Source organism: Peromyscus maniculatus, chromosome 6 (assembly GCF_049852395.1).
Source record: "Peromyscus maniculatus bairdii isolate BWxNUB_F1_BW_parent chromosome 6, HU_Pman_BW_mat_3.1, whole genome shotgun sequence".
NCBI lineage: Eukaryota > Metazoa > Chordata > Mammalia > Rodentia > Cricetidae > Peromyscus > Peromyscus maniculatus.
The window spans coordinates 109,232,456-109,246,819 of NC_134857.1; the positions used below are offsets into that span (position 1 = coordinate 109,232,456).

Here is a 14,364-nt window from a genome sequence, read left to right on the forward strand (position 1 = left end):
TAAAGTGAGGGTTGAATCCAGCATTCCCGTGTTCAGTCTGAATGATCTAACTGTCCCAAGAAGTGGGGTACTGAAGTCACTTACTCTTTGTTCTTCATGTTTTTATGATGTTTCTTCATGTCCTTCATCTGTTTTACATGTTTAGGTGTTCCAGTCCAGACTCATATGTGTTTGTAAGTGTTATATCAAACTGATCAGCTGGATCCACTATCACTAGTTAATGACAATCTTGGGTTTCTAGTACTTTTTTTTGGTTGTTTTGTTTTGTTTTTGTTGTTGTTGTTGTTGTTGTTGTTGTTTTCAAGACAGGGTTTCTTTGTAGCTTTGGAGCCTGTCCTGGACAAGCTCTGTAGATCAAGCTGGCCTCGAACTCACAGAGATCCGCCTGCCTCTGCCTCCAGAGTGCTGGGATGAAAGGTGTGCGCCACCACTGCCTGGCTCTAGTAAGTTTTTTTAATCAACAAACTTCTGTTTACAATTATTTATTCTGTGTGTGTGTGTGTGTGTGTGTGTGTGTGTGTGTGTGTGTATGCTCATGTGCCATGGCATGCATGCGGAGATCAAAGGAAGGACAACTTGCAGGATTTGGTCAACACAGGTCGCCAGGCTTGGCAGCAAATGCCTTTATTCACATAGCCATCTCACCAGCCCTTCCAGTCCACTTTGACTGGAAGTTCATTTTAGCTCCTATAAATATAGCCACCTATGTCCTCTCCTAAAAATGGAGCCCCTTCCATCTTTCGAGTTCTTATTGAATGAACATGTGCCACGGTGTACATGCAGCCATCAAAGGACACCTTCAGGAGCTGGTTCTCTCCTTCCACCATGTGGGTCCTTGGGACCAAACTCAGATCACTGGGCTCAGCAGCAGTTGCCTTGACCTCCTGAGCCACTTTGGTGACCTCTATCCTTCACTTTCCATCCACTGCCTATTATTAACATTAAACTGGGTCTCTTGTATACAGTATATGGTTGGATCTTGTTGTCCATGATAAAATCTATTCTCCCCTTGTGTGTGTGTGTGTGTGTGTGTGTGTGTGTGTGACACTACTCTGTTACTCTCTAATCTTCCTTTGAGGTAGGGTCTCTAACTGAGTCTTCAGCTAGGCAGGTAGGCAGCAAGCCACAGCAATTCTTTTGTGTCTATACCCCTCAGCACTGGGGATATCGGCACACACACACACACACACACACACACACACACACACACACACACACACACACACTGGAATTTCACACGGATGCTTGGATCAGAAGTCATGTTCTGATGCTTGCCCAGCAAGCTCTTTTTCACTTTGAGTCGTTTCTTCAGCTCCCACATCCAATTTCATGCTGTTTAACACTTGACACTTTTGACTAATTTTTACGGTACCTATTTTTACATGTGAGCATAGTTTTTCACCTAGCTGTTCGCACTCCAATTTCCATAAAACATTTTTATATTTGCCTCAGTCCCCTCAGACATCAATAAGGAAGCTTAATGATATGATTGCCAGGGTTTAGATATGCGGTGTTGGGTTTCAGCCCCCAGCAAGTGGGCTCTTCTGGGAAGTTAGGAGGTAGGGCCCAACTGATGTATGTCATTCACTGGGGGCAGGTTCTTGGGTGTCTTGTCCTGGGCATCTTCCTATCATTCCCTTTCTTCTTCTTCTTCTTCTTCTTCTTCTTCTTCTTCTTCTTCTTCTTCTTCTTCTTCTTCTTCTTCTTCTTCTTCTTCTTCTTCTTCTTCTTCTTGTCTCCTGTGGTGTAACATCACACACTCTCACAGCCATGTCACTCTGGACAAGCATATGGGACCAAGTAGCCACAGACCCCAATCCTTGACCATGAGCTAAAAGAAATCTTGCTCCCTGTAGTTGTTTATCCTAGGCACTCTGTCGAAGAACCGTGAAAGCAAACTCCATTATCTTTTAGGACAGGTTCAACGGCATCTCTAACAATGCATATGGAGCAGGACTATGGTAATTAGGACCCAGTCTCATTGAGAGTTTACTATGCCGATTATTTGCTAGCCTAAGCACTGGACACCAGGCATGATGCTCCCATTTAGTCTGCACAGTAGCTACAGTTCATGCCACTATCATTCCCAATGTATGTGTAATCTACATATAGTAAACTATATAAGTTTTTTGTTGTTGTGTGTTTTTATTTATTTATTTATTTATTTTGAGACAGTCCCTATGTAGTTCAAGTTGGCCTTGAATCTGCTAGGTATACAGGGATGACCTTGAACTTCTGATCCTCTTGCCTCTATCTCGTACTGGGATTACAGGCCTGCACCACCACACCTGCTTTGAGGCAGTGTTGGGGATCAAACCTTAGGCTTTATAGATGCTATGTGTATTAGTTGCTGTGATAAAACACTGTGATCAACGCTTATGTGAGAAAGAGTTTATTTTAGCTGATAGTCCCCGAGGCATGAGTCCATCATGCTGAGGAGGCGTGGCTGCAAGAAGTAGGCACCGTGACAGAAACAGGAAGCTAACAGCTTCCTGTCAAATATAAGCATGAAGCAGAGAGAACAAACTGGAAGTGGGGTGAGGTTTTAAATCTCAAAGGCTTGCCCCCCCTCCCTGTGATGTCCTTCCTTCAGCAAGACAGCACCTCTTAAACTTCCCCCCAAACAGGGCCACCAACTTGTGACCAAGTGTTCAAATGTCTGGGACTGTGGGGGACATTTCTCCTTTAAACCCGCCTTACCAGGTAGCGGTAGCCACTCTACCAACTAAACTACATCCCCAGCTTTATAACTAAGTAATGGAGCAGGTACTTTTACGAAGAAAAGTGTGTCTGGGCATGGTGACACACAATTGTAATGTCACCATCTGGAAGGCTGAGGCAGGAGGACTGAGAGTTTGAGGTCAGCCCGAGCTACGCAGCCAAGTCCTGCTTCAACAACAACAACAACAACAACAACAAAAGGGGACAGAGGAAAGAAAGGAGGGGGGAGGGGAACAGAAACTTGACATCACTCCAAGTTCAGGTCCAGGCAGCCCCTCTGGGAGCCTTCTGGTTGTAAGGTGGTGGAAAAGCAGAAGTGGAAACAGCCTCTTGAAGAAGGGCTAGGTGTGGGAGGTAGGCTCAGCTTGTTAACCCCATTCTGAGAAACAAAGTCGCTCCACAGGGCCAACACTAATCCCCTCCATCATGATGCCCCCACAATCTAATCCAACAGGCCTTGCCTCTTACAGGCTCCCTCTCTGCTCAGCACCCCCCCCCCCCCCCCCCGAGGATTAAGTTTCTAACACAGGAACCTTTGTTACACATATCACACAATGAGGCTGGAGGCCTGAGAAACAAATCAGGATTAGAAGCTTGACCGGAGCAGGTAGAAAACTGGACAACAGCCTTCCTATTTTCAAGCTTGCCTTCTCACCTACTGAATGGAAATAAAAAGGCTGCTCTGGGGGTTGGAGAGATGGCTTGGCAGGAAAGAGCACTTACTGTTCTTGCAAAGGTCCTGGGTTCAGTTCCCAGAAACAATGTGTCAGCTCACAACCATCCATCACTCTGGGTCCAGGGGATCCAACACCCTCCTATGACCTCCCTGGACACCAGGCACATATGTGGTGCCTGTGCACACATGTGATACATGTACACACTGGCATGAAAAATGTTCAAACACAAAAAATAAAATAAAAATCTTTAAAAATGTTTACTCTCATGAAGTTGTTATTTTAAAAAAGGTTTAAATAATATGTTTAAAGTCAATGTATAAGGTATATTATGAGACATATAATGGATATTTATTATTTCTGTTAACATGTATTTTCTTTATCTACTGCTTATCTCATGTGAGACCCTGATGTAGTTTTTCTCTTATTTGTTGGGAAGATACAAATTTCTTATCCATTTACAGAAACTTTTTATTTATTTAAGACATCTAGTTCCTTGCCATGTGTATTAAAAATATCTTACTCTCAGCCGGGCGGTGGTGGCACATGCCTTTAATCTCAGCACTCGGGAGGCAGAGGCAGGCGAATTTCTGTGAGTTCGAGGCCAGCCTGGTCTACGAGTTCCAGGACAGGCACCAAAACTACGCAGAGAAACCCTGTCTCGAAAAACCAAAAACAAACAAACAAATAAAAAAATCTTGCTCTCTTGCAAAATTTTTGTGCCATCCAATAAGCTTGCTTGTAGCAATCATAATCCCAGAATTAAATCAGATGTAGAAACTACTTCAGGGTAACAGGGACTTTTCCCAGCCCTTATAAAAGCGACCCTCTTAGCCAGGCATGGAACATGAGACAGGCAGATCTCTGAGTCTGGGCCAGCCTGGTCTACAGAGTGAGTTTCAAGACAGCCAAGACTACACAAAGAAACCCTGTCTCCAAAAGTAAACAAATAAACAAACAATAAATAAATAAGAAAGAAAGAAAAGAAAAGAAAAAAAGACCTCCATTAAAAAAAAGTCCTCTTTACAAATGTTCAGTCGGTCAACGGCCTCTGAGACAACAGGAATTGGAAAGGAACACACACTGGTAGACTATGTTCAATGGTCTGAAGTTAGGGGAGTTGCCTCTTTGGGGTTCAACATGCATATTCTCTGAACAGGAGAAAGAAGAGGGGAGTGATGAGCAGAGGAGTGTCTGACTTGGCAGCTGAAGAGTTGAGGGTTCTTAGGAATGCTCAGTAGCCCCGGGCTTCTGTGTTTCTCCTACCAGAACGGTACTGGAATCATTTCTACCCAGAACTCATGAAAGGAAGGCTGCCGGGCAGCTACAACTGTTGGACTGGGTTGTGTGGTTTTACAAGGGCCTCAGAATGTGGCCTTGTTTAAAATAAGGGTCATTGCGGATGTAACTACAGCAAGAATGACAGTGGGACAACCCGGGATCCAACAAGAACAAGATTAGAAGGGATAGGAGAGAATGGTGCGCAGAGACGGAGACGGTGATCTGAAGATGGTGACAGATGGGAACTAGAAGGCAAGGAATGCCAGATTGCCGGCAGTCATCAAACGTCAGGAGTCCGGAATGGGACGGTTCTCCAGCACAGTCTCCAGAGGGAAACGCCCCTGCTGACCCTTGAGTTCAGACTTGGAGGTTCCAGAATTTTTACCAGGTTTCGCTGCCAAATTTGTGGTGTGAAAGTGGTATGAGGCAAAATGGAGTCACTTGCGTCAAATTCTCACAGAGGTAAACGAACAGCAGGCAGGCGGTGAAACAAAGGGGCCTTCACACAAACGTTTGTCAATGAGAACTGTCGCTGTGTTTAGAATCTTGCACAAAGGCCATGACGACGACGACGACCTGACACAGAAAGTCTGTCTGTGAGAATATCTGCCCAGTAAATGCTTGTTCAGCCACAAACTGATGCCACTTTCTTTACCGAGTCCTGTAATCAAAGACGATAGTTTCAAAATACTGTTTGGTGCTCTCTTCACTGACCTTTGGAGCCCTTCCCTTTCTGAATATACCCATTAAAGGGGGCCTCAGAGTCAGCACAGGACACACCAAATTCTCAGCACAAAGGACATTTACGACCCCCAGAGGGACAAGTGTGTGTGCATGGGGGGGTGGGCTGCATCTGGATTGGGCAAAGACAGCAGCAGGTGTCTCTGCAGGAGTGGATTTAAAGGAGAGAAGCAGAAAGCGTGTGCCAGGGTGAGTGCGTAAGTCACTCCTGACCGGGTCTGTTAGTCAACGTGGCCACGTAACAAATTTTGATAGTGGACCTTTGTGTTTTTGTTAATTGGACCCTGGAGTTTTAGTGAGGCGTGAGGAAAGACCGAATGAGGGAATGGACCTTGGGGGCTAGCTTTAGGAATGTAATCTAACCATTAAGTAGGGGAGAGGGGAGAGGAGATGGGAAGGGGAAGGGGAGCGGAGAGGGCAGGACTGGCCAGTGCCGTGTTTGCTAAGCTTGGGCCTGTTCTAGAGTCGTTCACCCATGGTTTCCTACCATACCTCCCACTCTGCAGGCCCTGCTTAGAGCCACATTAAATTCAATTAATTTCTTTTTTTTTTTTAAGGTTTATTTTTATTATGTAAACAGTATTCTTTCTGTAAGTCTGTCGTACGCCAGAAGAGGACATCAGATCTCATTATAGTTGTGAGCCACCATGTGGTTGCTGGGAATTGAACTCAGGACCTCTGGAAGAGCAGCCAGTACTCTTAACCTCTGAGCCATCTCTCCAGCCCTCTTTGGCTAATTTCTTTCTGCTGTTGTTTAGCTTGGCCATAGAAAACTGTTGTGGCATCCTTAGAAAATATCCCAATCAGAAAGTCATTATCTCTAATGTCCTACACGGGACAGGTGAGCTAAGAGTCATGACAGCTCTATTCTGGTCAGGAAGAGCCATGCCAACAAAGTTTTCAAGAGCTTAGGAGACAAAAGAAAGAACAGAAAAGGCATTAAGTGGAGGGTACCTCATAGGAACCCACAAAGTGGACTGAATTTACAGGCAGACGTGGGAGTTGGGGTTGGGAGGGAAGGGGATTCCAAGCAAGCAGAGGCTGCCAGGGAAGGAAAGTCACAAAGGAGGCAAAGCCTTTGATGCTCAGAGATAGATGTCAAGTGGTCCAGCTTGGTTTAAAGAAAACAGTCTAAAAAAAAAATTAAGTCGCCGTTAGAGGTTCCCAGAAGCAATGTATGTCCATTAAAATGCATTTGTATGCTAGACCAACTCTGGGCTAGCGTCAACACCATCCAAGAAGCAACGATCTGCTGTTCTATGCACAGGAATGGAAATTAAAGAATCCGTTTAATTTTCTCTAAGGTCAGAAAGCTAGGTCTGTAATCAGGATGACACTAAATTCTAAATCCTCTGTGGAACAGTCTTGTGTGTGTGTGTGTGTGTGTGTGTGTGTGTGTGTGTGTGTGTGTGTGAATCTGTCTTTCAGAACAAGTCCACAGGCTGTCAGGATGGCTCAGTGGGTAAAACATTCATTATTCAAGGCTGACCACCCAACTTCAGTTCCTGGAACCCAGGTAAAGGTAGAAGGAACTGAGTCCACAAAACTGTCTTCTGACCTCCACACACCTACCATGGCACAGCTATGCACACACACACACACACCATGAACATATACTCGACAATAATAGCAAAGTTTCATTTTTATTTTATTTTATTTTATTTTGTTTTTGTTTTTTCGAGACAGGGTTTCTTTGTGTAGCTTTGCGCCTTTCCTGGAACTCACTTGGTAGCCCAGGCTGGCCTCGAACTCACAGAGATCCGCCTGGCTCTGCCTCCCGAGTGCTGGGATTATAAGGCGTGCACTACCACCGCCTGACTCAAGTTTCATATTTTTTTGTTTGTTCAAGTTTTTTGTTTTTAGAGACAGGGCTTCTCTGTGTAGCCTTGGCTGTCCTGGAATTCGCTCTGCAGACCAGTCTGGCCTTGAGCTCAGAGATCTGCCTGCCTCTACCTTCTACTGGGATTAAAGGAGTGCACTACCAAGTTCAAATACAATATTTTTTTTTTTTTCGAGACAGGGTTTCTCTGTGTAGCTTTAATGCCTGTCCTGGATCTCGCTCTGTAGACTAGGCTGGCCTTGAACTCATAGAAATCCATCTAGATCTGCCTCCTGAGTGCTGGGATTAAAGGTGTGGGCCACCACCGCCCAGCTTATTATTTTTCTAGAGTTTCTCTAAGTAGCTTTGGCTTTCCTGGAATTCTCTATGTAGACCCAGCTGGCCTTGAAGGTGTGTGTCACCACCACCTGGCTAGGAGGATCATAATTTCAAGGCAAGTTTGGGCACTTGAATTATACCAGTCTAAAAACAAAAATTAGAACAATACCAGATCATTTGTTTTAATGTTCTTTAAATGCTACTCTCCACCCCTACACTGTAGTAAGAATGAGATCTAGATGTCTTAGATTACTTAGGTCCCAAAGTTGGGACCTCTCAATTCTCTAGTTGTATTTTCTGTAATATAGTCTTTGTGGATAGTCTGAGACTATGACAGTCTCTCCTCTTCAGTCCTGCAAATTCAAACTCATCGTTTGGTTTGGTTTGGGTTGGGTTTTGGGGAAACCAAGTCTCCTTTGTTTCTTACACTGACTGGAAACTGCTGTGTGCAAGCTCACTTGGGACTGCCGGGCTTTTGCACTGGATCTCTGTGAGATGAGTGAGTGGCTCTATGTCAGTGAAGTCTCGGCTCCAAGTCCTTTTCTCAGTGAGGCCTTCTGGGTCGACACGGGCACTCCCAGTTCTGCACAGTACGCTCTTTAATCTTTGTACTTCTGCTCTGGAAAATCAAAATGGCAGCAGGCAGCCGCTGGCAGCCGAGTTCACATCATCAAACTCGAGCACAAGGCAAAGAGAACTTGAAAGGGCACAGAAATCCTGAAACTCTGCAGCGACACACTTCCCCAACGCCTCCTCAAATTCCCTAAGCAGCACCACCAACTGGGGACCAAATTAAGTATTCAAATGGCTAAACCTATGAGGACATTCTTATTCAAACCACTGCATTATGTAAGCCTTGCTGGTCTGATCCAAGCTGGCTCCAACCAGCAGGGATCTTCTTGCCTCTGCCTCCCTGGGGCTGGGATTACAAGTGAAGGTTGCCAAGGTTGGCTCCCGTTCCTTTCCCCACCCTTCTGGCCCTATCACTTAATCATTCTTTCACTTCACACACTTGCATGATTGCTCACAGGCTCAGGCATTATGTTAAAGTCTTCCTTTTATTAGCTACTCCCACCTTTCAGCCTAATTTTGCCAAGTGTTTTGGCTCAGGCCTTACTTCCAAAGTCATTGGGACTGACATGACACAGCACTCCAGAAGGACAATCCCTACCTGAAGAGATAAGCAAGATCTATACATGGAATCTTTGGGAGTGTCACTTTACATATTAATGCTAACCACTAATCTAACCCTATGATTGATGTAAAACTCTACTGGATTTAAACTCTTATTGACTTATTTTTTGGGGGGGGAGGGATGGGGGGAGGGTCTCATATGGCCCCAAATAGCCTGGAGTTTGCTACTTAGCCAAAAATGACCTTGAACTCCTGATTCTCCTACTTCTACTTTTCAAATGTTGGAATAATAGGCATTGCGGCTTTATTTTTTTAATAAAAGAAGTGTGTGTGTGTGTGTGTGTGTGTGTGTGTGTGTGTAGGTGGGACTGCTTCTCTATGCAGATGAGCAGGTGCATATGGAGGCCAGAGGCTGACTCAAGGATGTCATTCTTCAAGACTTCTCCATCGTCCTTTTAGAGACAGGGTCTCTTACTTAAAGCTCCCACTTTAAGCTTGGCTGGCTGGCCAAGCAAACACCAGGATCCTCCTCTCTCAGCTTCCAAGGGTAGCCTTACAGGTACATGCTCCTCTGGTCAGCTTTTTGTAGGACCTGGGAATCTGAACGCAGGTCCTCATTTTTCCCAACCCCACCTTGCACATTTAAAAAAATTATTATTATTAATTTTTTTCTTTGGTATTTCAAGACAGGGTTTCTCTGTGTAGCTTTGTGCCGTTCCTGGAACTCACTTGGTACCCCAAGCTGGCCTTGAACTCACAGAAATCTGCCTGGCTCTGCCTCCCAGGTGCTGGGATTACAGGCATGCGCCACCACCAACCAGCTTTGTTTTGTTTATTTATTTATTTTATTTTTATTTTTTATTTTTTGTTTTTTTAAGACAGGGTTTCTCTGTGTAGCTTTGGACATTTCCTGGAACTTGCTTTGGAGACCAGGCTGGCCTTGAACTCACAGAGATCCACCTGCCTCTGCCTCCCAAGTGCTAGGATTAAAGGTGTGCGCTACCGCCTCCCGGCTGTTTTGTTTTTTTAAAAGACAAAGTCTCACTCTGTATCCCTGGCTGACTTGACCTGGAACTCATTATTAGACCAGGCTAGTCTCAAACTCACGAAGATTCATGTGCCTCTGACTCCAGAGAGTATTGGGGAATAAGGGTATGCTCCACCACACCTAGCTTTTTCCCTTTTTTTTTTTTGAGATGGGGGAGGGGTGTCACAGACTGACCTTGAATTGCACCAATCTTCTTGTCTCAGCCTCCAATGTCATGCTGAGATTACTGGCAAAGAGAGACCAACTCTTTTTGCTGTTGTTGTTTTTGAGACAGAATTTCTCTGTGTAGCCCTGGCTGCCCTGGAACTGCTCTGTAGACCAGGCTGGCCTGGAACCCACAGAGATCCTCCTGCCTCTGCCTCCTGGGTGCTGGGATTAAAGGCATGCGCCACCACCCAGCTTTCTTCCTTTCTTCTTCTTTTTTTTTTTTTTTATTTCTTTAAATATCTTCTGGGTTGGAGAGATGGCTCAGAAGATAAGAGCAATGACTGCTTTTCTAGAGGTCCTGAGTTCAATTCTGCGCAACCACATGGTGGCTCACAACCATCTGTAATGAGATCTCGTGCCCTCTTCTGGCCTGCAGTCATACATGCTGTATACATAATAAATAAATAAATCTTTAAAAAAATTCTGGCCAGGCGGTGGTGGCGCACACCTGTAATCCCAGCACTCGGGAGGCAGAGGCAGGCGGATCTCTGTGAGTTCCAGGACAGGCTCCAAAGCTACATAGAGAAACCCTGTCTTGAAAAACAAACAAACAAACAAAAAAAAAAAAAAAAAGAAAAAGAAAAATCTGGTTAAAAAAATACCTTCCTTATTTACAGAGATCTTTCTTCCAGTTTCCTCTTTCAAAGGCTAGAATTTTCTATTCTACGTTTGGATGAAGAGCCCTGTCTTCCCACTAGTTGGTAGGTGAGGAAATGAACATCACAGAAGGTACTAATAGGTTGTCAGCGGGGCCATAGTGGCGCATGCCTTTAATCCCTGAACTCCCGAGGCAGAGTCAAGCGGATTTCTGAGTTCAAAGCCAGTCTGGACTACCAAGCAAGTTTCAGGACAGCAGGGCCACAAAGAGAAATCCTGTCTCGAAAAACCAAAAACATGGTCGGGCGGTGGTGGCTCACGCCTTTAATCCCAGCACTCGGCAGGCAGGCAAGCAGAGGCAGGCGAATATCTGTGAGTTCGAGGCCAGCCTGGTCTACAAAGTGAGTTCCAGGAAAAGGCACAAAGCTACACAGAGAAACCCTGTCTCAAAAAACCAAAACAAACAAACAAAATCCCAAAACATTAAAAAAATTAAACTAATAGGTTGCTGATCACTACCTTTTGTTTATGGTTGGATCCAAATATTATATTATTAGGTACCTCATTGTCTCTCACTTCGTTCGCTCTTTTAGGAATAGGAAATCCTATCTCCCAGGAAAATAAGAGAGGTATATGGGAAAGGTAAGGTTAAAACGATGTTTCTGTGTGATGCGTGTTCAGAGGGATCGGCCTGACACTCATCCCCTCTCCTATTTTAATCTGTTCTTCCTAGGAGCACAAGAATAAAGCAGAACTAAAGCAAAGCAAACAGATAAAGTGTTGGCTTTAGACCAGTAGAATTGGCCTAATTCTGTATGCCAAATTCCTTCCCTCTTTGTTCGCTAATTATCTCGCCCCCCCTCCCCCCCAGGTACCCAAACCTCCATCTAACTCTTCTTGGCTCTTCCACTTCCGCCTCCCAGTCACCCTTGACTCCCCAGGTCCTCATCTTCAGCATCCCGTCTGCATGTGACCTAAAGGGTCCGCGGGCCACCCGGTCCCGCGGTCAACATGAGAACACGCCCAAGTTGTCCCGTGAAGGTGGTCTCAAAGGCTGCTGCGGGGTCGGGGAGGCGCGCTCGCCTAGAGTGATCTTCACGTTCATTTGCCAGGAGTTCTCATGCGAGAGACCTGGCAGGTTTTACTATTTCCCAATTGTTTACTCGTCAAGCTTTCGGGTCCACGCGTCTCCCAGCTGCGCCTTGAACGCTGAACTTCATTCAAAGGCCAGACAGGGCGGCCCACGAGGTTGCGAAGGGGCTTGTGGATGACCTCCAGGCAACTTCCTCCCTCTCGGCGCCCTTCCTCCACTCCTCCAACCACCTTCTGGTAAACAAAACTGTCCCCCAAGGCGAGGGGAGGTCTTGCTCTTCTGCGCCCTCTCGCGCAAAGGGTTAATTTTCCCGATCGCACGAGGGGGAGGAGATTTCCCTGTAGACGAGTAAAAAGCGTGATGGACAAACGTGCGGGCACTAAGACCGCAAGGCATTCATTTCCTCCTACGGTGGATGCGGACGCCGGGAGGAGAGCCCCTGAGCCAGGAGCTGGGAGCCGAGGCGCAGGCAATGCTCAACCCTGGATGTAGCTGAGAGGCCGGGAGAGAGAGATCCGCCAAGGAGACTGACGGCGGGGCACTACCTAGGGGGGTGGGTGGGGGAAGCAGACAGGAGAGCACTCAAAATAAAAGGCTCTTTACAGATTTTTTTATTTTGTATAGAGAACACGTAGCGACTCCGAAGATCAGCCCCAATGAACATGTCAGTGTTGACTTTACAAGAATATGAATTCGAAAAGCAGTTCAACGAGAATGAAGCCATCCAGTGGATGCAGGAAAACTGGTAGGTGATGCTTTTCGCGTGATACTGTTCCCGAGAGTGCATAAATGTCGGTATTCCCGATGAGAGCGTGAGCGGAGCGGTGGATTGACGGCAGCAGCCAGCAAGCAGATCGAGGAGTACTCGAGTCTCATGTCTGCAGGAGTCTGAGGCTGCATGAAGCGTGCAGTTTGGGGGTGCCCTGTCTGAGCCGCGGCCACGCGGGCATCTTTGTGTAGATTATATAACGTAGACCATAGAATATGTGTGCCTGGAATGGTATACGAGAGACAAGGGAGGCAGACGCATGCTACAATCCAGATACCCCACCTGTGCTGTCTGTCTCCCGGCTTTCGCCTAGATTTGGGGGTTTTGCTTGGTCTCCGGCAACTGGAGCGTGCAAGGCAGTGGAGGGAGGACCCGGTCTCCGCTGCCTTTAACCCTCTCCAACCCACCTCTCTCTGGTCCTCTCCCTCTCCCCATCCCTCGTGTCCTTCCTTTCTCCTTGTAGTCCTCACTTCACTGCCCTCCCCTGACTGCCGCCCCCAGCTGTAGATGCCTGGGGTCCAGGACCCCTTCCCCACTCCGATTACTTTCCGGTTTCTTAAAGACATCGGGCAAGAGGGGACAATGAAAACCGCAATAAAAATGAATGAACCCGAGCAAGTGGAGCCACGCCATTATTAAGTTTCTGTGTAAAGGAAACGCCTTTTGGACACACTTCTCAGTGCGGAGCGGCCGGAGTTTGGGTACTAGGAAGAAGGTCTTGCCAGGCAGTCTTGGGGGTCCTTTCCCAGAACTTGGAATCTGAGAGAACATCTTGTTTACTGTGTTCCCTCTGTCAGTCTTTTGGAGAGAAAAAAAAAAAAAAAAAAGATCCCCGAGTGGGAGGCGATCCAGTGTCACCTTGCAATATTTAACAAGGGAGGTCCCTCCTTCCCCCGCAGACGGTGCTGTGGTGGAGACGTTTCCCTCCCGTTCAGTGCAAGCCCTGCGGTCCCCCGGCTGCGCAGTGGCTGGCCCTCGGGGGGCTTCCGGGCTCGGGGGAGGTTCCGCTGCCGCGTGCGAGGGCGCTCGCGACCTGCCTTCCCTCCCTCCATTCATCAATGGGAAACCGGAGACGCTGGCGCGCCCGGGACTGGGGCGGGTGGTGGCAGTAGCCGGCGGGGGTGCGGGCGGCGGAGGCCGGGAGATGGATTTCCTCCGTCCGGCCCACGGTTCGCGGCTCCCGCCCCTTCGCGCCCACCCTTGGCCTTCAGCCTGCGAGTTGGGCCCTGGGGCGGTTTACGGCGGCGGCCGGGCGGAGCCTGGCTCCGGGGCGCGCGACTTGGGCTGTGGCATGGCGGCTGCCCGCCGGAGGCCCGAGCCCCGGAGCTGGCTTGATGCTGTCGCTGGCGTCCTCCCGGACGCCGAGACCGAGGGTGCGGGCCTGGATCTGGAGGGTGATTGCACCCCGGGAGTCTCGATCTCCCCGTAAGGGGGCGGCTATAGGGAGGCCAGGGCGCAGCAGGAAGCCCAGCCCCTTGGTGCGGGCGTTCGAGGGTCCTAGAGGTGCACTTCCTCCTCCCGCCCGGAGCTTTGGGGGGCGGTGGCCCGAGAACAGCTCCTTAGCCTGGGGCTTCTAGCCTAGAATTCTCTACGGCCATGTGTCACCGTCCCTTGCGGCTCTGCTCTCGCCTGCCTGCCTCCTCCAGTAGCCCGCCGGTCCCATTTCCCAGCGTGTGTTAGCACTCGCTTGCTGCATCCCACTTGGGCCTGCCTTTCAGAAATCGGCGTTCCCAGCCTTTGCAGGAGCATGGCACTCACTGTCCGACCTTTCTTGCACCACCGTGGTGAATACGGTCTCTATTTGTTGCCCCCCCCCCCCCCGCCCCAGGCTACTTCCTGTGCCTGCCCCAGGACCATTTCCCGCCTCTTTCCGTGGACACCCAATAAGTAACAGCCACTCTTGTCAGAACCGGACAGGTCCTTAGCCCTCTTGGAATTGAA

The 14,364-nt window shown here is 47.8% G+C and overlaps 1 protein-coding gene across 3 annotated transcripts in view; it reads left to right on the top strand.

The window, feature by feature from the left end:
* Positions 1 to 11,751: 11,751 nt before the first annotated feature.
* The window catches only part of Elovl6 (ELOVL fatty acid elongase 6), a 114,207-nt gene continuing 111,594 nt past the window's right edge, over positions 11,752 to 14,364 (top strand). Inside the window, exons 1-2 of one of the 3 annotated variants that reach the window (XM_015993054.3) lie at positions 11,752 to 11,890; positions 12,279 to 12,399. In XM_015993054.3, coding sequence (XP_015848540.1) covers positions 12,311 to 12,399 — 89 coding nt within the window. In that variant the 5' untranslated portion in view covers positions 11,752 to 11,890; positions 12,279 to 12,310. Of the gene's footprint in view, positions 11,891 to 11,970; positions 12,124 to 12,278; positions 12,400 to 14,364 lie in introns of those variants that run through there. The other 2 variants (XM_006970390.4, XM_076574976.1) reach the window with 2 other exon arrangements.